This window comes from Mixophyes fleayi, chromosome 6, assembly GCF_038048845.1.
Source record: "Mixophyes fleayi isolate aMixFle1 chromosome 6, aMixFle1.hap1, whole genome shotgun sequence".
NCBI lineage: Eukaryota > Metazoa > Chordata > Amphibia > Anura > Limnodynastidae > Mixophyes > Mixophyes fleayi.
This window is the reverse complement of record NC_134407.1, coordinates 218,630,798-218,652,451: the sequence shown is the minus strand read 5'-3', so window position 1 is coordinate 218,652,451 and position 21,654 is coordinate 218,630,798. Positions and strand designations below refer to the sequence as shown.

General features: G+C 41.3%; 3 protein-coding genes across 6 annotated transcripts in view; 1 reads left to right on the top strand and 2 right to left on the bottom strand.

Annotated features, from left to right (window-relative positions):
- Window positions 1–21,654, top strand: part of LOC142159947 (uncharacterized) — a 502,572-nt gene that overhangs the window by 54,292 nt on the left and 426,626 nt on the right. The window lies entirely within an intron of this gene.
- LOC142160024 (uncharacterized) overlaps window positions 1–21,654 on the bottom strand; it is a 73,395-nt gene that overhangs the window by 25,423 nt on the left and 26,318 nt on the right. The window contains exons 7-9 of the mRNA XM_075214944.1: window positions 6,616–6,713; window positions 6,394–6,505; window positions 4,310–5,673 (exon numbers count right to left, since the gene is read on the bottom strand). Of these exons, the coding sequence (XP_075071045.1) occupies window positions 4,310–5,673; window positions 6,394–6,505; window positions 6,616–6,713 (1,574 nt within the window). The remainder of the gene's footprint in view (window positions 1–4,309; window positions 5,674–6,393; window positions 6,506–6,615; window positions 6,714–21,654) is intronic.
- On the bottom strand, window positions 9,420–19,963 carry LOC142160633 (uncharacterized). Its single transcript, XM_075215495.1, has 8 exons — window positions 19,906–19,963; window positions 13,961–14,122; window positions 13,376–13,573; window positions 13,173–13,251; window positions 12,962–12,993; window positions 12,765–12,817; window positions 11,276–11,387; window positions 9,420–9,551 (listed from the first exon to the last, which is right to left on the bottom strand). Exons 2-8 carry the CDS (start codon window positions 14,036–14,038, stop codon window positions 9,420–9,422), a joined length of 684 nt encoding a protein of 227 aa, XP_075071596.1. The 5' UTR covers window positions 14,039–14,122; window positions 19,906–19,963.

The following is a 21,654-nucleotide window of genomic DNA, read 5'->3' as shown; positions in this document are numbered from 1 at the left end:
TTTTAATATATTATCATTTATGTATAATCAATCTCTAATACATTTTACTAATAAATAAATGTGGATTAGAACCTAAATAAATGTGTATTATTTACAAGTGTAAGTGCAAATGTAAATGTGTGTGTTATTAACCAATGCGATTGTATCATAACACGTGGCGTACTAAAGGGTGTTTAAGAAAGGGTTAGACAAATTTTTAGCGGAAAGGTGTATCCAGGGATACGACTGTTAATTAAAATGAAGGATAATAGTGGATATAGGGTAAAAATAGGACTGCAATATTGAGTCTGGGGGGATCTTCACAATTGAAACAGATTGGCGGTGGCTTACTCTGGATAAATTTCAAATATAAGTGCAGGATCGCAGGAGATCCAAAATAGGTTGAACTTGATGGACTGGTGTCTTTTTACAACCTCATCAACTATGTTACTATGTTACTATGTATGTAATCACAATCGTAAGGTAAAACAATATTAAATAATTTGGTTTACTTCATCCAATTATTTGACATCCACACAAGGACCATTTCACAGTAATTAGAAGTACTGATGATCAGATGAAGCACACACTGGAATACCTTTTACAAAGGGAATACAACTCTTTAAATACATTTTCTGACATACAACCTTGCAGGAGGTAATCCAGCCTCATGTACCTTTACCCAACCCCATGCAAGTAACACATGAATCAGCCTGGAGAAATTTTACACTTTTGTTTACATTATTGCTAGTGTGCGTGTGTGAGAGGGGCTGGAATGCACTTTCCTCCCTAGACTCAGTCTCCTCTCCACCCCTGGTACCACTGTATCTAGGGCAGGAGGTTCAATCTTCAAAAAACCCTGACATCCCACTTTATTCTCTAATGCCCAGAGCCATATAAAGGACTCCATGTCACATTTAAAAAAACTTATGACACCTTTTACACACCTGTGTACTACCATGTGTGTCATTTCCCATTACTTCCTGAATGATTCTCAGTATGTGTATACTAACTCTGCAATGCTAAAGCAAAAAATCAGGTCACTCTAAGATCACACACACACTTAACACAAACTCCACCTTATAACACACACACACCTATAACTAGGCACCTGCAAGACAAATGTGGAATATTTAATGGTGGCTATCAACCTAAGAAAATACATGACCAATATAAAAAAATGTATTCCCAATAATTATCACACAAGTCCAATAGGAGTTCAAATCACAGTGATATTTTGCAAAAACGCTCTCATTTCTCTTCACCAATGAAGAAAAGGTGATTGTCTGTCCTCAGTCCTATTTCTCATACAAAATCCAAATTTTATTGATGTTTCTCAAGTAAATATTTGGTATTATTCACGGATAGATGATCCTCCATATAATTCCATAATTACTCTGGCTCTGAAATCACATGCAACATAAATGAATGGAATAAATAAAATGCGTTTTAAACTTCTATTTAAATTAGTGTCCAAAACATGGATACTGTTAACGTGTTTCATGCATATCTACACCCATTCACATGCATTAATAAAAATGCATAATGAAATAGTGCATAATGAAATACCCCCTTGCATAAAAAACATATGAAATTATAATACTGACCCTACCGGATTGGTTCTTTAATGGTCATGTCCCAAAAACAGTGGTGCTTAAAAATAATAATAACATGGTGTTGCATTTCAACTTGTTGTGACTTGCTATGTGAAATTACTCTCACATGTACATATTATTCATATAATTTAGTATAACCACACACCTGTTATTGCAGAATTGCTTCCTGGAAAAAGACTTGATTTTTGCACATGTTGGTAAATATGTACATATGTTTATAATGAAATGCTCTGTGGGGCTGTATTTCCTCCAGTTGGTAAATAACGTCCAGTGTATCTAGGAATTCTCTGTTTGGATAAATGGGTTCATCCCCTCATCTTCTGTTTGGACATTGGGACACGGGAAACTGATGGCTGTCTGTCTTGTACATACATCCTATATTAACTCACTAGAACCAGTGACATCACTGGGATACTTCATGAATTGATTACAATAAAAAGAAAAATGCCCCCAACATGGCTGCCTGCACTGTGTGTCGGTTACAATTGTTATTTTTTTGATGTGATGTTGGAATATATGTAACACCTTGCTGCTCATTCTATGTAAGTTAAAGTTCATTGTTGGTCTGATTTTAGAATGACTCATATATTGTATACTGTAGTTTGTTCAGTGGCTAATGGAATAGTTTGTTCTTTCTCCCCTTTTTGGCATTAAATACCATTATGACAGAGTCCTGTTGTTTTAAATGGTGGCATCTCTGCTGTTTTGGTACAATATTTCTCAAGAAAGAAGAAAATGAACTTGAAGATAACCCAAATGATTACCACTATGTCTATGATGTATAGAACATTATACAATATTCCTCCAAGCCATCCTTTCCACCCAATGAACCAATTGGAAGGGTTTAACCAGCTGAATCAACTATTATCTAGATCTTGTACAGGCTGATTAAAATTCTCTTTAAATTCTTCTTTTAATTGTTTAACTTTGAGCACATGTCCTGTAATTAAATCAGTAAAATTATCAAGGATATAGCTAGAGCAAAAAATGAGCTACACATATAATTCCTACACATTTTAAGCATTTCATTCAATACAATGCAAACTAACAAAAAAAAAGAAAAACAACAAATGCAGAATTTATTATGAAAATGTGTGTGTGGAATCATGCTTTTCACCATTTTGGAAAGGTAGATTGATTTCAATGGAATAATCAAGTATTTCTTGGTGATGTTTATAAAAAATGACACACATTTGTTTTGTTCCCAGTGGAACTTATGTTCAAATAATACCAGTCATTTATTGAGTGAATATAAGAAACTACTAACAATAAAAGCAAACAAAAATTAAGTGATTAATTGTATATATGATCAGTCCAGGGAGCCCCTCTTTCATCGACATCTAAACTCTTTAGGAATCACGAGTCTGGAAACAATCAGTTCTGGTCCCAGGATGAGGCTGCTTTGTTCTTGTTAAGCTCATTCATATGTAGAAATTGTCTGGACAGTGGCTCCTGGACTGTGACCATATAATATAATATAAACGTACATCTATGATTCGCTTAGCACAGCATGGTTACATTATCCAGGTATAAACAAAAGCTTATATTATACATGGCATTACTGGTACATGATCACATAAAAATCACAATATCATTATCATCCTTACACTGAGTTTGTACTGTCTGATACCTGGGTAGATTTAACTAATTCCTGGAAATGACTAATAGTCTGTGTAAGTTGTTGACAATAATGCCCTGATGCATAGTTGTCCCACAAGTGGGAACCCAATGGGTTAGCATGTGAAAAGGCAATTAAAGGGTTGCTATTTTAATATATAGCATTTGTAGTGATAGGGCTAATGTAATCTTTATATATTATGCCTTGCTGATGGCATCTGGTAATATAACTTTCTGAGAAATAGATACATCCAATTTTGGCACTACATCCCCCTTCAGATGTGTTAAATGGCTCAGTAAATTGTTTGGTCCTTAAATCGTCACTAAGTGAAGATAAGCAGATGGGTTGTTCTGCTGTGTTTGTGTGAGGATTCACAACACTGGCTCCAGATGAGAGCTATTAGATAACTATTCATTATAACAGCTAAAAACACCTTCTCTCAATTCAATCAGTCTGCTAAGAACAGAAATCTAGCTAGCCTGCTCACCTGGATCACTGTACAGATTTCTCTACCCTGCAATCAGCCCTTCAGTGAAAAGAGCAAGTCAATCAGAAAAATTTATCTCACCTTTGTGTAGCCTTTATACAGTTTTACAAAACCTTAGCACAAGCAAAGTTTTATTTGGAATTTATCTGCTTGTGTTTTTATGAAACATTATTTTACTTGACTATACAACACTATTCTACCTTCTCCAATCCATTGACATTGGCTTTGTCCATCACAATTCTACCTTCTATAATCCTTTGACTTGTACCTTATTACTAAGAGGCTTAACCAGACGTGGTGTGTCTCTTATACCTACCCCACCCAAAGGTTCTTTCATGGGAGCTACCAGCATTGTTACATTTTGTACAGTTGTACTATCTTTCTTGATTGCACGTTCTCTTGCAATAAATAAATATTTAATCAATATCCGGATATTCTATTTATCAGTATACACTACGTAAACATATTTATTCCTTTTTGCATCAGTTACATTATAAAATCTTTTACAATATTTATGGTATTGCTATAACCCCTGTTTCATACCTATCAGCTCATGGGCATTGCTTTTCTCTTGTGTTTTGTTATCTGATGCTTTAGGAGAGATAGTCTTTGTGTAAAACATTTCCCACACTCAGAACATGGAAAAGGTTTCTCACCTGTGTGAGTTCTCCAATGTGAAACCAGATCAGATTTCTGTGTGAAACATTTCCCACACTCAGAACACGAAAATGGCTTCTCACCTGTGTGAATTCTATGATGTTTAAGAAGATTGGATTTATCTGTAAAACATTTCCCACATTCAGAACATGGGAATGTTTTCTCGCCTGTGTGAATTCTCTGATGATTAAGAAGACTAGATTTAACTGTAAAACATTTCTCACACTCAGAACATGGAAATGGCTTCTCACCTGTGTGAATTCTCTTATGTTTAACAAGATCTGATTTATGTGCAAAACATTTCCCACACTCAGAACACAAAAATGGCTTCTCACCTGTGTGAATTCTCTGATGTCCAAGAAGATTGGATTTATCTGTAAAACATTTCCCACATTCAGAACATGGGAATTTTTTCTCACCTGTATGAATTCTCTGATGTACAGCAAGAACTGATCTGACTGCAAAACATTTCCCACACTCAGAACATCGAAATGGCTTCTCACCTGTGTGAATTCTTTGATGTTGAAGAAGACTGGCTTTAACTGTATAACATTTCCCACACACAGAACATGAACATGGGTCCTCACCTGTGTGAATTCTCTTATGTTTAACAAGATCTGATTTATGTGCAAAACATTTCCCACACTCGGAACATGAAAATGGCTTCTCACCTGTGTGAATTCTCTGATGTGTAACAAGACTGGATTTAACTGTAAAACATTTCCCACACACAGAACATGGAAATGGTTTCTCACCTGTGTGAATTCTCTTATGTTTAACAAGATCTGATTTATGTGCAAAACATTTCCCACACTCAGAACATGAAAATGGCTTCTCGCCTGTGTGAATTCTCTGATGTTTAAGAAGATTGGATTTATCTGTAAAACATTTCCCACATTCAGAACATGGGAATGTTTTCTCACCTGTGTGAATTCTCTGATGTACAACAAGAGCTGATCTGACTGCAAAACATTTCCCACACTCAGAACATGGAAATGGTTTCTCATATTTGTGAATTCTCTGATGTTTAAGAAGATCTGATTTATGTGCAACACATTTCCCACATTCAGAACATGGAAATATTGTATCACCACTATGAGCTGTACTAGGTGTACCAATATCTGAGTTATTAGGAAAACATGCCTCGTGATTAGAGGGATCAGAATATATATGTGCACTATGAAGTACTGGATGCATATTTGCAGTAATGAGTTTTTCTCTTGGAAAATCTTGTATGATGTTGTTATCTTCTATTTTAAAACCTGGAGACAAAACGAGATATCCCTCCGAGGTATTCCGGCTTATGTGTCCATCTGCTGGAAATAAAATAGATGTATGGAAACAGACATTGAGTAGCAAATTTTCATACATTTAGTGAGTTCAAGATGTTCAATTGTTTAATTTCTATTTACAAACAAGAACATTTCATTACAAATCTAAATGTACATATAGAAATTATACAGACAATACATTGGCTTAAAATATAACACATTGCCAAGCACATTGCATAGACCCAGCCACATGGACATGCAGATTGCATAGCAACATCGAACGATGCAAAAACGCAGACTTTGATGTGTAATATTTCCCAAGCACACACATTGCCCAGCATGTATCATAGGATAGGGAGCCTCATTAGCCAGTGACATTGTCTAAAGACAATGCTCATACAGAGACTGCCCACACACAAACATTGGAGCCTGGTAGCAGAGTAGATATGGTCTAAATTAACAACACATCCTCTCCATTAGTCTACACATCTCAAAGTTCAGTAAGTGGACATGTAGGTAGCAAAACAAAACAGTGAAGCATCCTCTATATATCAACATCAGGCAGCATAGCCCCATGGCCAGAGTAATGCTACTAATCTAGACTGAAGCCTCTGTGTAGACAAACACTGACAGGGAAAAAGAGCAGCTTGACTGAGCAATACAGCACAGTAGGAAACAGGAACACAGAATGATGAAGGCACAGAATGAAAGTGTCTGAAAAAGAGATTATTTCACTCTTTTTTGTAATAAGTGTTAATTACTCACCAGTGCTGATATCTGTAGGGAATTCTTCCTCCTTACACTGCTGATCACCCCTCACATAAGTCTCTTCTTCTCCCTCTCTATTTTCTACCTTAATATCACTCAGATCTTCAACCTAAATAACCAAAATAATTTATGAAGAGTAAACAGAATAATATCAGTGTATTAGACATACACAACTGCTCTACAGATCATATAGTGAAAAAGACCATAAATTCCATTTACCTGACACTCCTGTGGGATACTGTGATTTTCCTCTGGACAATCCTGTGAATAAAGAGGACGGGGACATCTCTCTGGGGTATTTCTGTTACTGGATCTATCTGTAGAAGACACATAGTGACTGTGGCTGGATCACGTAGAAATATTTTATGGAAGAAAATTATTTCAATAAGTGGCGCAGGTGTCAATTGTTTATCCGACAAAGTCTCTCAGAAAACTTATTCCCACTCTTCAACACAATCTAGCAAGACATCAACTACAGATACCCCAAAACATACCATTGATAAGAGTCTGTGAAACAAAATATAAAATGTAAAATAAGACTCGGGATGGGCAAACATTTTCTTGTTTCGTAGAGAGAACACAAAATGCTTTATTTGATCATATATCCCCCAAAAAAATAAAAAAGGAGATGAGAGCAGGTATGTGTATGGTTTGGCATATCTCTTTTACAGGTCTTTGAGTATATTTTGGACTGGTGCCAGGATGTCATTTTCTCAGTGTCAATAACATACCATGCCAATTTATTGGCTGTGCATTTATAACCTGTCTGTGTTATTAAAACCTAATAAAAATGTAATTTAAAAAAAAAAAAAAAAGGAGATGGGAGGGCATAGTCTGACAGCCATCTAGGTCGGCCGCTTTATACTTGTGCTCTGTGAAACCCTTTTCGTTTTGGCCTCTCCACCGTCACTCACAGGCCTGAACCAGCCAAAAGTGTCACCTGCGGCTGCCTATCTCCTCCGCCACAACCGAGACTCACATTGGGGTGGCCCCCTGCTCCCAGTCTACCCGGCGCATTTGAGGCCTAGTTCGCGGTGGAAGCCGCAGCCTCAAATTGCCACCGCATGTCTCCTGATCTGTCCTCCTCACACTGAGCACACAGACTAGGCCAGTCTCTCCATCTATCACCAGGCATGGGGTAAGTTCCATTCTACTACCCCAGATCAGCTCACCTACGCTGCTCACCTACGCTCCATCGGCCCCCAGCAGTGTATAAGGAATTACAAATGATAACTGCAGCTATGTGCACGACAGGGGCCACTGTTCCTGCCTATTGACCTATTGATTAGCAGCTGGACGTTCAACACTGGCCACCCCATTCAGTCCTTATACTTGTCCTGATATCCTAAGGCCCCATCTGTACACGTTGGGACCTGGCTTCCAGTGGTTAATTATCGCCCCAGGCTCACTGTCAAACCGTGGCTCCTTTGTACCTCACTGCTGGTGAAAGTGGGCCTGATGTCCCCCACAAGCTCCACTGTGGTCCTCAACAACTGGGAGCCCTGCTTCCTTTCAGCATCATCCTGCTTCCTTTCAGCATATTCACTAGGGAGTGCACTGGTGCGGATCGGTACCCGTTGCCTGATAGGGACCGGGCACTCTACTGCCACTGGTACTACTTCACCATCTATCTATTATTCTTTACACACATAGTGGGCTCATTTTCTGGACTGAGCTGTCCTATTCTAGCAAATAGGGAGCATCATTCTTTTGACACCTCTGCCCACTTCCACGGAAGGAGAGTTCTGTATCTCTGCTCAGCTGGACACTGTTCTGTTCTAACGTGAGCCATGATATGGATTAACGTGTGACGCTCCGCATGGCCCTTGGGCCAGGGTTGTCTCCTGGAATATTGTGACGCTGCCTTTTTCTCTAACCTAAACACAGAAACATTCACAACCACACATGCTGTTTGATCTATTTGTGGCTTCTTTCCTGAGCGCATCAAGCCTAAATGTGCAGGAAGACGGGTGGGCTCGGACCTCCCTCAGATCCTTAAGAAATTTGCCTACACTGAAGCAAAGACCCCTAAGTGCTTCCTCTCCACACCGCAAAGCACACTCAGATTCCGATGACTCGGACTCTTTGCCACTGACTCGCAAAGGTCTACAATCCCTGTTACATGAGGTCAAGGAGCCTAGGAAATCGGAGCAGGCAGTCCAAACAGAAGTGCAAAAAGCGATTGGATCTCTCAAGGCTGAATTTCATGTCCTTGGGGATAGGACAGACCACCTTGAAACTAAAATTGATAAAGTCGTCTCCTCACACCGGGACATGGTGGCTGACCTCCAACACCTACAAGATATGCTCCATCTGCAGGACAACAATATGATCAAGAGAATAGGGCCCGGCGCAATAACCTGCGCATCAGAGGTATTTCACTATTACACCACTAAGAAGGCGATTCTACGGGAATCTCGTAAGACTGATTCAATCTCATTCAACAATGCTTCCCTGCAAATCTTCCAGGACATAGCTCCGCTCATCCTCTTAAAGAGACGTGAATTGAAACCAGTGACAGCTATCTTCAAGGACAACAATATCCGATATCGCTGGGGCTTTCCATTTCACCTTCTCTTCTGGCATCATAACAAACTTCACTGTGCACGGACCATGGCGGATGCAGTCCGACTCCTCAAGACTTTGGGACTCCTGGCCCCTACTATTAACCCCCCAACACAAAGACCAGGTGCCAGTTCCTTGGGATCCACCCTCATCCCCCTCGGAAGCTCTTGTCTACTGAATGGATGACTGTGACAAGAACCACTAAACCGCCTACCTCTCTTCCATCTTCTTGATATGTTTTTGTTGTGTTATTTTCTTCTCTCTTCTCTCTCCATGAGGGACCACTGGTTTTCGGTCCTCCTCACGTAGACTACGAGGAGTTGTGTGCCTTAGGCCTGGGATGTTAACCTGCCTGGTTTTGCACTAATTTTCTGTATCTACACTGTTGTTTTTTTACTGTTTTAGAATGCTACTCTGCTACTGCCCCATTTTTTTTTTTATATAAACGGATCTCTGGATCACGGTAGTAGCTGCTCTGCTACTGCCAAAACTATCCCGTCTGAAATGAGGGCGATCGTCTCAGAGCTACGCACAGACATAGCTGAACTTGGAGCTCGCACAGACACCATAGAAAACCAGCTTGACGCAATCTGTCGACATCAACAATTCACCAACACGGAGATTGCAGGTTTACGGACCAAAATCGATACCTTCAAACATCATCTTGAAGATTTGGAGAATCACAATCAGCGAAATAACATAAGACTCAAAAATATTCTGGAGACTATCACCCCTCACGTGCCTTCACGCAATATCTTTAGGGCCTATTTATACACCTGCTGCCAGACTTAAACAAAGACTCTCTCCATCTTGACAGAGCTCACAGAGCACTTCGCCCCAAGCCACCTCCAGACCAACCCCTGAGGGATGTGGTTATCAGTTTTCATTAGTTTACAACGAAAGAACAAATCATGGCTTCGGTGCGTAGTGTTTCTTCCATCACTTATGCCGAATCTCAAGTGCAATACTACCAATATTTAGCACCTTCTACTCTCAAACAATTCAGATACTTAATGACTGTTAATAAGCCACTGCGCAATCACTCCATAAAATACAAAAGGAGTTTCCCCCTCCAACTTATTGTAACTAACTAACGCAACCACTCAGTAAAGACACCGGAACAGGGACTAGACTACTTAAACGATTCAGACTCATACCAGAGCTCTCCGCGAATCGACTTCCCATTACCTCTGCAGCCTCTACTCCATCTCCGGCACTCGTTCCAGAATGGCACTAAGTCTGAGGTTCGAAGCCAGATTTCGGACTCATAGATCTCCAGCAACAATGTCTCACAGGTTTAGATTCACCCAATACATAACTGACTTTTACCCCCATAAATGTCAAATCTTTCTGATATTACATATTCTTAGGATCTTTATACAGATTTCACTATCTAGCCTTGAGATGTTTTTTTCTGGATCATCCCCCTCGGAACCCCAGGTCTTGCTACACCACCCCCTTATTATGAGACTACCTGGGGTCCAGACGGGGTACTATTAATTATATCAATGTTTTTGTTACATAGTTCTGAGGCGGCAGACCCCGATCATATTACCCGTCTGCCTACAGACCTTCTTACTTGTTCTTGTTACGGTTATGAATATTTATAGCTCCCAATTCATATGCTATATTTTGATGTTTCACCTCTTCTAACTGTTTTATTCTTCTATGTTTTACATTTTCACACTTAATCCATGCTAAGCACGCCTTCCATGCGTGACTGGCGAATTCCCCTCAACCTAAAGGACAGTGCTCCGGGAGCACTTCCTTCTTTTGTACCAGGACCCGTTGCCCACCCTGAACACAGGGTCACACCCCTTACCCACCTGTGCCTCTCCCACTGTTCTACCCTCCCCCTCCATCCCCCTCTCTTGCTCTACTAACACTTCAGACATAAACCTTCTCCCTACCTGAACAGCAACTCCACCCTCAATATCCACCATGACACAAACTACTATCGCTAAATGTCAATGGCCTTAACTCTCCAACAAATTGCACCATGGCCCTCCAACACTTCCGCAGGCTTGACTCAGATATCATCCTTCTTGAGGTAACACAATTTAAGGCACCAGACCCCACTCTAGCCTCTAAACAATGCCGTCAAGCTTATTATTCTACGTCAGACACCAAGCGCAGAGGCACTGCCATTCTCATACAGACTTCCGCTCTCTATCTCCTCTGAAGCTTCAGATACACAGGGTCGTTTCCTAATACTCACAGGCTTACTGGACCGCATCCCACTAACTCTCATCTCGGTTTATGCCCCTAATGTGCAGCAGGGTGCCTTCTATGCTGATTTTTTTCAACGCCTCACCTCGACCCCTGTATGTACGATTGTAGGTGGGGATTTCAACACAATTCTAGATCCTGTTTCAGACCGATCCATTGCAAATATCTCATCAAGCCATATAGCGGAATCTTCTAAACTGAAGAAGCAACTAACACTACACAATCTATATGATGCATGGAATCTTGTACCCCGCATCAAGAGCATGCACCCACTACTCAGCCCCACACAACCTCTATACCAGAATAGATTATTTTTTCATAGATCATATGACAACTCAAGCCCTCATAGGCCACCTGGTCCTCCCCGTGTCCTGGTCCAATCATTCGTCAATTGAGATAGTTGTGAAGACCTCCCACACCCCCGGTGCTCGCCCCAAATGATGCCTCAATGATTCACTCTTAATTCATAGTGATAATAGTGAGACAAGCCTTGACAGATTACACATCCTATAATGCCACTCCGGAAATCTCACAAGTGATACTATGGTAGGCCTATAAGGCCTCCTCTTCAAGGAGTCTTGATCAATCTAGCTGTAGCTCGAACGAGAGCAGAAAGAGAACGTGCCCGAGATCTTGAAAACCAGATAGCATCTCTCACTGACCTACACCGTACACCTCCTAAAATACGCACCTACCATAAGATTTTAGCACTGAGAGGTCAATTAAACAAACTGCTCTCCGAACTGCAGCAAATACATTACAGTGGTTGAGGCAACGTTATTACGAAAAAGGGGACAAGGCCGACACCCTTCTTGCCCGTATACTTAAAGCCTGACGCACCCGCAATCGAATTTTCCCCCTAAAATCAACTGATGGCTCCTTACTATATGACCCTAAAATTACTATACCTCTCTTTACAACTTCCCTTCACCAACAAAAGACCCTACCCAGCAGAAAGCCGGACTTAATGCAAACCTCTGAACATGTCACCTCCCTAAACTTACCAGTGCCCAACTAGAACTCCTAAACGTTGAAATCACATCAGAGAAAATAGTGGAAGCTATTGAAACTCTCAAGCGCCAATCATCCCCTGGACCTGATGGATTCCCATCCCTCTACTATAATAAATTCAAGAGATCCCTTGTTCCCATGCTCCTAGGCCTATTTAATGCCATGCTTTCTGGAGAAAAGTTCGACAGAGATACCAAGAGAGCGAGGATAGTGGTGATCCCTAAACCAGATTGTGATCCCACAGACCCTGGTTGTTATAGACCGTTCTCACTTCTAAACACTGATTTAAAACTCTTCGCAAAAATACTCACCACTAGACTTGGTAGAGTTTTGCCCCCACTGGTCCACCCGGACCAAGTAGGGTTCGTACCCAATCAATTGATATGATGTGAGGAGGAGAACAGAAGTCTAATAGGGACTGATGGCTCCTGACTCCCCCACTGGGCAGATACTTGTTCCTCATTAGTTTGTACAGACAGAGGAGGATGTAGAATAAGAAATTGATGTAGTACTCACCTGTGCTGATATCTGTAGGGATTTCTTGTTGATCACCCCTCACATACGTCTTTTCTTCTCCGTTTATATCTTCTGCCTTAATATCGGTCAGGTTATCACCCTAAATCACACACAAAGCAATAAAATACTACTTTAATAATGTCTAATTAACCAGAAGAATATCAGTGTATAACACACAGCTGCTCTACAGATCATTTAGTGAAAAGTCACTTTGGTATTTGGTGAGACCCTAAACCCTACCTACCTGATAGTCTTGTGGGATAATAGGATTTTCCTCTGTACAATTTTTCGAAAAAAGTGGACGGAGACATCTCTCTGGGGTATTTCTGTTACTGGATCCATCTGTAGGAGACACATTGTGACTGAATACATTGTTTTTATGTGATTTATTGTGTGTATCTAGATGGCCCTCAAAACTGCTTTCTCCTATACAATAAATAATAGTCTACTCTTACCACATGAGATGAGAGTCTGGTGATTCTCCATCATCACGTCCTTGTACAGAGCCTTGTGTCCTTCTAAATACTCCCACTCCTGCATGGAGAAATAGACAGTGACATCCTCACACCTTATAGGACCCTGACACACACAATGATACAGTCATCACCCAAACACATCCCCTGGTGTTACTGTATAATGTCCCATTCCCAGCAGTCACCTCTCCAGTCAGCAGCTGAATGATCTTGTTGGTTAGTTGCAGGATCTTATGATCATTGTTTTTCTCATGTATCAGTGAGTGAGGGGAAGGAACTGTGACTTGGGCAGGATTCTGGGTCCTGCTCAATCTTTCTGACACATGGAGATGGCTACTGAGTGTCACACGCTCATCAGATGTCTTCTTCACTACTATGTACTCCTGTGTATTGAGGGATACATCAATAAAAAGTAAATGAAAAAAACACCAATTTAGAGTTGTTATTTTTAGGGGTTAATTGAGCAAAAAGTATAATTTTTAGAAACAGTGTCTTTCCTATATGTAACAGTTTCCTAGGAATATGGAGTGAATATCTGAGATGGGTGCAGCTCCTGCCACCAATCTGTGTCCTCTGTCTATGGCCGGCTCCCACAGATGAATCACCTGCTTTGGACAGATTAGTGCAAACAGCAAGATGACGTTGGGAGTTGGAGGATAACAGAGGACTAAGAGTAGCCGATCAACTGAAGATGGCAGAAGCTGCAGGAGAGGTAAGTTGTAAGTTTCTGATATAACGGTTTCTATAAAGGATGTCACAGAATCTCTCACCTCTCCAGTCAGCAGGTAGATGATCTCCAGGGTGAGATTTAATATCCCATCAGTCTTATGACTCCGGTCCTTGTCCATTCTCAATGAATCAGTGAGTTACATAGGATGTGTCTCACCCACAAGACTTCTAATACAAATTCTGTTCCCTCACAGCTCAATTTTCTAGGAATAAATATAATGATTATAATTAACATCACAGAATAGACATGTAACATATTGAAATATAAAACACTGAGTGATCATTAAGTCCTCCTCATTCCCTCGAGCCATAAATCCCTGGTCATTGTTTCCCAGAAGTTCCTGTGATCAAGCTTCACAAGACTGCTCAAAGGCCTTCACACGATTCTGTATTACTAAAGGTTAAACCACCACTACTTGTAGCCATGAGGTTTGGTTCTCCCAGACACCTCTTTGGTGCAATTTGCTCTACTTGAAAACTGTTACAAATGTATAGATGTTTGGGATTTTCATTCAATCCCATTCGTTGTATGCACTTGAAGCCATAGCAAAGTGGCATGTGATCAGTTCAGCTCTACTGTCACTATACACAGGTCACAGTGATATCACACACCTGATACACACTGATCACTCTACACAGGTCACACACCTGATACACACTGATCACTATACACAGGTCACAGTGATATCACACACCTGATACACACTGATCACTATACACAGGTCACACACCTGATACACACTGATCACTATACACAGGTCACACCGATATCACACAGCCACATTCTCCTTCACTGCTCAATTTACCCTCAGTTCATTCTCCCCAGTAACTGTGGTTGAAGTCTCTCCACCATATCATCATCTTACCCTACTTTTCCACTCCCTCTCCCCCACTGCATGCCCCCCTCTAGCTCATCTCTTCAGTCTGTTTCTCTCCACTGGCACATTTCCATCCTCCTTCCAACACCAATGCTAAAGAAACCATCTCTCGACCGAGCCTCTCTCTCCAACTGTCGCCATATTTCTCTCTAGAGATGGTCACTGACCCTCGTGTTTTGGTTTTGGATTCGGTTTTGGATCTGGATTACCGTCGTGTTTTGGTTTTGGTTTTGCAAAACTGCCATTGCGTGTTTTGGTTTTGTTTTGCTATTTTTTTGGAAAATCCATGTTTTTGGGCCTAAATTAACCCAATTTAGTGCTCCAACTGTTTTAGAGACAAGTAATCTAATTGTTGAGGTAATAAATCATCCAAAAAAACAGTTTAATTCTTCGTTGGTAGGCCTATTCTACACACAAAACAGATTGTCTTCCTCTCCATCTATGCATATTGGCAATGCAGCCATCGTCTTTGAATGTATATTACACCCTACACTTATAGTTAAATATGTAAAGAAATGGAAAAAGCCAGTTTGGTTTCTGTCTCTCAAGGCCCCCCTCCACTTGTATAAAATACCAAAAAATTCAGCCATTATAGACTGTACAATATTAATTGACATGGAGAAAGCCAGTTTGGTTTCTGTCTCTCTAGGCCCCCCTCCACTTGTATAAAATACTAAAAAATTCAGCCATTATAGACTGTACAATATTAATTGACATGGAGAAAGACAGTTTGGTTTCTGTCTCTCTAGGCCCCCCTCCACTTGTATAAAATACAAAAAAATCCAGCCGTTATAGACTGTACAATATTAATTGACATGGAGAAAGCCAGTTTGGTTTCTGTCTCTCTAGGCCCCCCTCCACTTGTATAAAATACTAATAAATTCAGCCGTTATATACTGTACAATATAAATTGAAATGGACAAAGGCAGTTTGGTATCTGTCTGCATCAGATCCTCTGTCCACTAGGAGTAAAATAGAAAACTATTCAGCCGTTATATAATCTAGAATATAAATAGAAATTGAGAAAGGCAATTTGGTATCTGTCTGCATCATAATCATCAACATCATCATTAGCGCCCTCGTCGCCTACACAAATCTCCCCCTCATCCTCTTCTAATTCCAAAGTGGCATCCTCAATTTGGGTATCACCGGCTACACTCGGGCTATTAAGGCACACATCAGCAGAATGCTCACGATTAGACATCCCACTGTTGGATGGACTCTCCACAGGGATTGTTGTCATTTGTGAATCAGAGCAAATATTCTCCTGTAATGCCTCACTGTTATCTTGCAGCTCGGCTTTGACGCGTAACAGTAGTTGTGCACCAATTGTAGGCTGGGTAACTTTTTGGGATCTGCCACTAATAGCCAAAGGTGAAGGCCTCATTCTCTCTTTGCCACTGCGTGTGTAGAATGGCATGCTTGCAATTTTTTTTTTATCGTCACTTAACTTTTGCTCAGTTACACTTCTTTTTCGCTTCAATACAGTAAATTTTTTTTTGGTTTTTGTTTTTTGCACTAATTTGAAAACACTCTGTTGTTTGACATCGCCTTGGCCAGATGACGTACTGGGAACACTAACATCAGGACTGGTGACAGAACCTGGTTGCTCATTCAGATCATATGTGGACTGCTTTGAATCCATTCTGAGCGCAAACCACTGGGGAGTGCTAAAAATTATTTAGTAGATACTGCTGACAGATATGACTTTTGACAGCCAGAAATATTAATGCACAATTAGGGAGGGCACCCCAAAAGCACTGAGGAGTGCTAAAAATTATTTAGTAGATACTGCTGACAGATATGACTTTTGACAGCCAGAAATATTAATGCACAATTAGGGAGGACACCCCAAAAGCACTGAGGAGTGCTAAAAATTATTTAGTAGATACTGCTGACAGATATGACTTTTGACAGCCAGAAATATTAATGCACAATTAAGGAGGACACCCCAAAAGCACTAAGGAGTGCTAAAAATTATTTAGTAGATACTGCTGACAGTTATGACTTTTGACAGCCAGAAATATTAATGCACAATTAGGGAGGACACCCCAAAAGCACTGAGGAGTGCTAAAAATTATTTAGTAGATACTGCTGACAGATATGACTTTTGACAGCCAGAAATATTAATGCACAATTAGGGAGGACACCCCAAAAGCACTGAGGAGTGCTAAAAATTATTTAGTAGATACTGCTGACAGTTATGACTTTTGACAGCCAGAAATATTAATGCACAATTAGGGAGGACACCCCAAAAGCACTGAGGAGTGCTAAAAATTATTTAGTAGATACTGCTGACAGATATGACTTTTGACAGCCAGAAATATTAATGCACAATTAGGGAGGACACCCCAAAAGCACTGAGGAGTGCTTAAAATTATTTAGTAGATACTGCTGACAGATATGACTTTTGACAGCCAGAAATATTAATGCACAATTAGGGAGGACACCCCAAAAGCACTGAGGAGTGCTAAAAATTATTTAGTAGATACTGCTGACAGATATGACTTTTGACAGCCAGAAATATTTATGCACAATTATGGGGGACACCCCAAAAGCGCTGGGGAGTGCCAAATATGAAGAAAAAATAATAAACCTCTATCCTCCTCTCTGCACTAGCGATTTTGGTTAGAGCAATTGCAAGAACAATATTGTATTCTCTGTCCCTGCTCTAATTAGCCTATGACTACACCCTGCTCTCTCCCTCTGTCAAATGGCGATGGATTGCTGTGGAGGCGTGTATTTATAAAGTTGAAGTATCGCGAGAACCGAGCCCCGACGACGTCACAATGACGTTCGGCCTCGATTTGGATTCGGAATGGGCGGGAGAGTACCGAGCTGCTCAGCTCGGTACTCGGATACCCAAAGTTCGGGTGGGTTCGGTTCTCGGAGAACCGGACCCGCCCATCTCTATTTCTCTCCTCCTTTTTGTCTTCAAAGCATTTGGGCGCGATTAAACTTGCTGCGTTATTCAGGAGAATAACGCGGCCTGCGCACTATTACAGTCAGTACGGTAAAAGTGCACAGTATTACCGTTAGTATTAATGTTAACGCTGACTTTTGCTCAGAGCCCTGAGCGAAAATCTAGAATAACGCGGCCCAATTGAATTCCCTCCTTTGAATGACTCACTTTCTCTCCTACCTCCAACATTCATCATCATCATCACCATTTATTTATATAGCGCCACTGATTCCGCAGTGCTGTACAGAGAACTCATTCAGATCAGTCCCTGCCCATTGGGGCTTACAGTCTAAATTCCCTAACATACACACACACAGCCAATTAACCTACCACAGTGGATTTCAAACTTTTTCAGTTTAAGGCACCCTTAGGGTCTCCATAATTTTTTCAAGGCACCCCTAAGTCAAAATTATTACCAAGTAGTCCCCCGCTTTACTTACCACTGGTCCTGGCTGAGGCACCCCTGTGAGATCGCCGAGGCACCCCAGGAAGCCTAGGCGCACAATTTGGGAACCACTGACCTACCAATATGTTTTTTTGGAGTGTGGGAGGAAACCGGAGCACCCAGAGGAAACCCACGCAAACACGGGGAGAACATACAAACTCCTTACAGATAAGGCCATGGTTGGGAATTGAACTCATGACCCCAGTGCTGTAAGACAGAAGTGGTAACCACTTAACCACCGTGCTGCCCATTCCACTGAGACTGCCCTTACAAATGTGATCTAGGATTTTTATAAAGCTTACAAGATTGGATCAGTTACAGATGAAGAACCTGGATGTTGGCAAGTATTATTGTATTATGGGTGGGTTTTATTTAAATTTTGTGTTGGTGCACTACAGGCCACAGTGGGCCCTGGGGGGTGCCAGGTCATGTTGGCACATGTGGTTCCCCAAGTGTTAATGGCAGCCTGGGCTTGCTGGGACCTGTACTGCACCAACACAAAATGATATCTTTGTTATTATCACCTATTTTATTACCCACTCCCACCGCCCTGGGTGTGGGAAGAGCCCAGGGCTGGGTACCCCTAGGGGGTGGGGTTGCATTTTTATTTTTTTTGCGGACCCCATCTCCCTAGCGAGACCTGTCCTGACCAGCCTGGAGTTGGTTGTCTTTCTGGCAGGGAAACCCCATGCTACAGGTTCCCTTGTTGAATACAAGACTACGCAGAGCCAATTAACGACCCTTTAAAATGCAGGTTTCGCTGAGTACTTGTGCTTTGATGAATTGGGTCTGAATTGTGTGTGTTCTTCACACAATGGCATCCCCAGCTCGTTCCGCGTTTTATCATTTAACAAAATAGTGGTTAGTGGCTTAGTGTTTAGCACTTCTGCCTCACAGCACTGGGGTCATGAGTTCGATTCCCGAAGATGGCCTTATCTGTGAGGAGTTTGTATGTTCTCCCTGTGTTTGCGTGGGTTTCCTCCGGGTGCTCCGATTTCCTCCCATACTCCAAAAACATACTATTAGGTTAATTGGCTTCTATCAAATTGACGTGTGTGTGTGTGTGTGTGTGTGTGTGTGTGTGTGTGTGTGTGTGTGTGTGTGTGTGTGTGTGTGTGTGTAAGCTCCAATGGATCAGGGACTGATGTGAGTGAGTTCTCCATACAGCACTGCGAAATTAGTGGCGCTGTATAATTAGCTGATGATGATGATGTGTATTCTATTATCTATATATTATCTGTTGTTCATCTCCACAACCATTCATTAGCAAGTTAATATTTTTTAGCAGGAGCTGTTATAATAATCATCCACTATAACCTGCTCATCTTGTATTATAACAGGAAACTAGAGTCTCCTCCACCAGTATTATAATAAGAGGACGCCATAATCTCGTCCACATGTAAGAGAAAACCAGAGCCTGCTCCACCTGTATTATATAACATGACACTAGAGTCAGCTCCAACTGTGTTATAATAACAAGACACCATAGTCTGCTCTACACAGGGAGAGAAAACACAGTGAGTTTCACTAACGGCACCAAGCAGCAGAGGGCGCTGTAGGAAGCTGAGTCATCCCTCCGTTCCGGCAGTTCCGGTTTTTCACCTATTAATCCCTTTATTACAGTACATATATAGTATAAGAAGCCATAGTCTGCTCCACATGTACTAAAACAACCTCAGTTATTAATAATAATATCATTACCTGCTGTCTGACACAGAAATGTCTCCTCTCTGATTCCTCCTTATCTACGCTCAGCCGGAAGTTACAGTGAAAGATTAACACTTCCGTTATTTGGAACGCAGGGAAGACTAGCAAATGGAACGCACAGACCGGAAGTTGTATGGAACGCACAAACCGGAAGTGTGTAACATTGTTAGGGTGACAGGAGGCAGTGACTGGCAGATATATGATATAATGATAAACATATAACATAGGTAAGAAGTAAAGTATGTGCATGAATTGTGAAGTTGTAAAGCAAGTATAAGGAGGTTATGAAATAGAAATTACCAGGCTGACACCACCTCATAATACCTACCTAAGAGCCACAGAATGCCATGTTCACATTCTCATAGTGCTAACCTTTATATCTTCTCAGTGCCCCCTTCACATTTTCATGGTGCCAACCTTCATATCATCATAGTGCCCCCTTTACATTCAGATAGTGTCCTTTTCACATACTCATAGGGCCCCTTTCAAATCATCATAGTGCCCCACGTCACATTCTCATAGTGCCAACATTCATATTCACATAGCGCCCTCTTAACATTCTCATAGTGGCCTTTTATATACTCATAGTGCCCCCTTCACATTCTCCGTGCCAGTCTTCATATCCTTATAGTGTCCGCCTTCATATCCTCATAGTGCCAACATTCATATCTTCATAGTGCTCCCTTCACATTCTCATAAAACCCCTTTCATATCCTTATTGTGCCAACATTCATATCCTCATTGTGTTCCCTTCACATTCTCATAGTGCTAATATTTATATCCTCATAGTGCCCACCTTCATATCATCATAGTGCCAACATTCATATTCTCATAGTGGCCCTTTCATATTCTCATAGTGCCCTCTTAACATTCTCATAGTGCCCCCTTCACATTTTCATAGTGCCCCTTCATATCTTCATAATGCCCCCTTCACATTCTCAAAGTGCTAATATTTATATCCTCTTAGTGCCAACTTTCATATTCTCATAGGGCCCACTTCACATTCTCATAATGCCTACTTAAAGACTGCTATTGGCCACCATATTGCCTTATAATGTCTCTTAGTTCCTTATATTTCCCACCTCCGCCATGCATCGCTTCCTGGAGCAGGGACTGGCACGTGTCACTTCTGGCCAGGCAACAGGGACGGAGCTTTCCCTGCGCTTATGCGCCGTCGGGGTCATGCGCTGTAGCCTAGTAACAAGAAGCTATTCTCAGTAAATTCGGCAGTTAGTGTCATCACTGACCTCCCACTCTTTCCTCAGCTTATCAAACTCCCATTCCTCTATTTAAGCTCGGCTCTGGCACCATTAGGATGCCAGAGTATCAGGTCTTCCTGTCTCCAGCGTTCCTTGTACTATTACCTTGTAATTTTTGCTGCTCCTCTGGTATTGACCCAGCTTGCTCCTTGACCATCCCTCTCCATTGTGATTTGGCATACTGCTTTTCTGATTTGACCTCAGCTATCCTGACCTTTCTTTGGATCACCCTCGGTACCATTCTTCCTGATTGGCTTGACCTGGACTGTTTGACTATTCTTCACCACTACTACAGTGGTAACTGTCCTGGAGAACCGTGACCTGTGCACCCATTGCAGCCAAGTCTAAACCTTTTTGCGGGGGTCCCTGGTTAATACCAGGTGTGCGTTAGACTCCGCGCCTCGTTGTTCAGTTGCGTTAATACCAGTTAGTAGCTCTATCCTGAACATGATCCTGACACCTACCTCATGGTCTTCCTATTGGT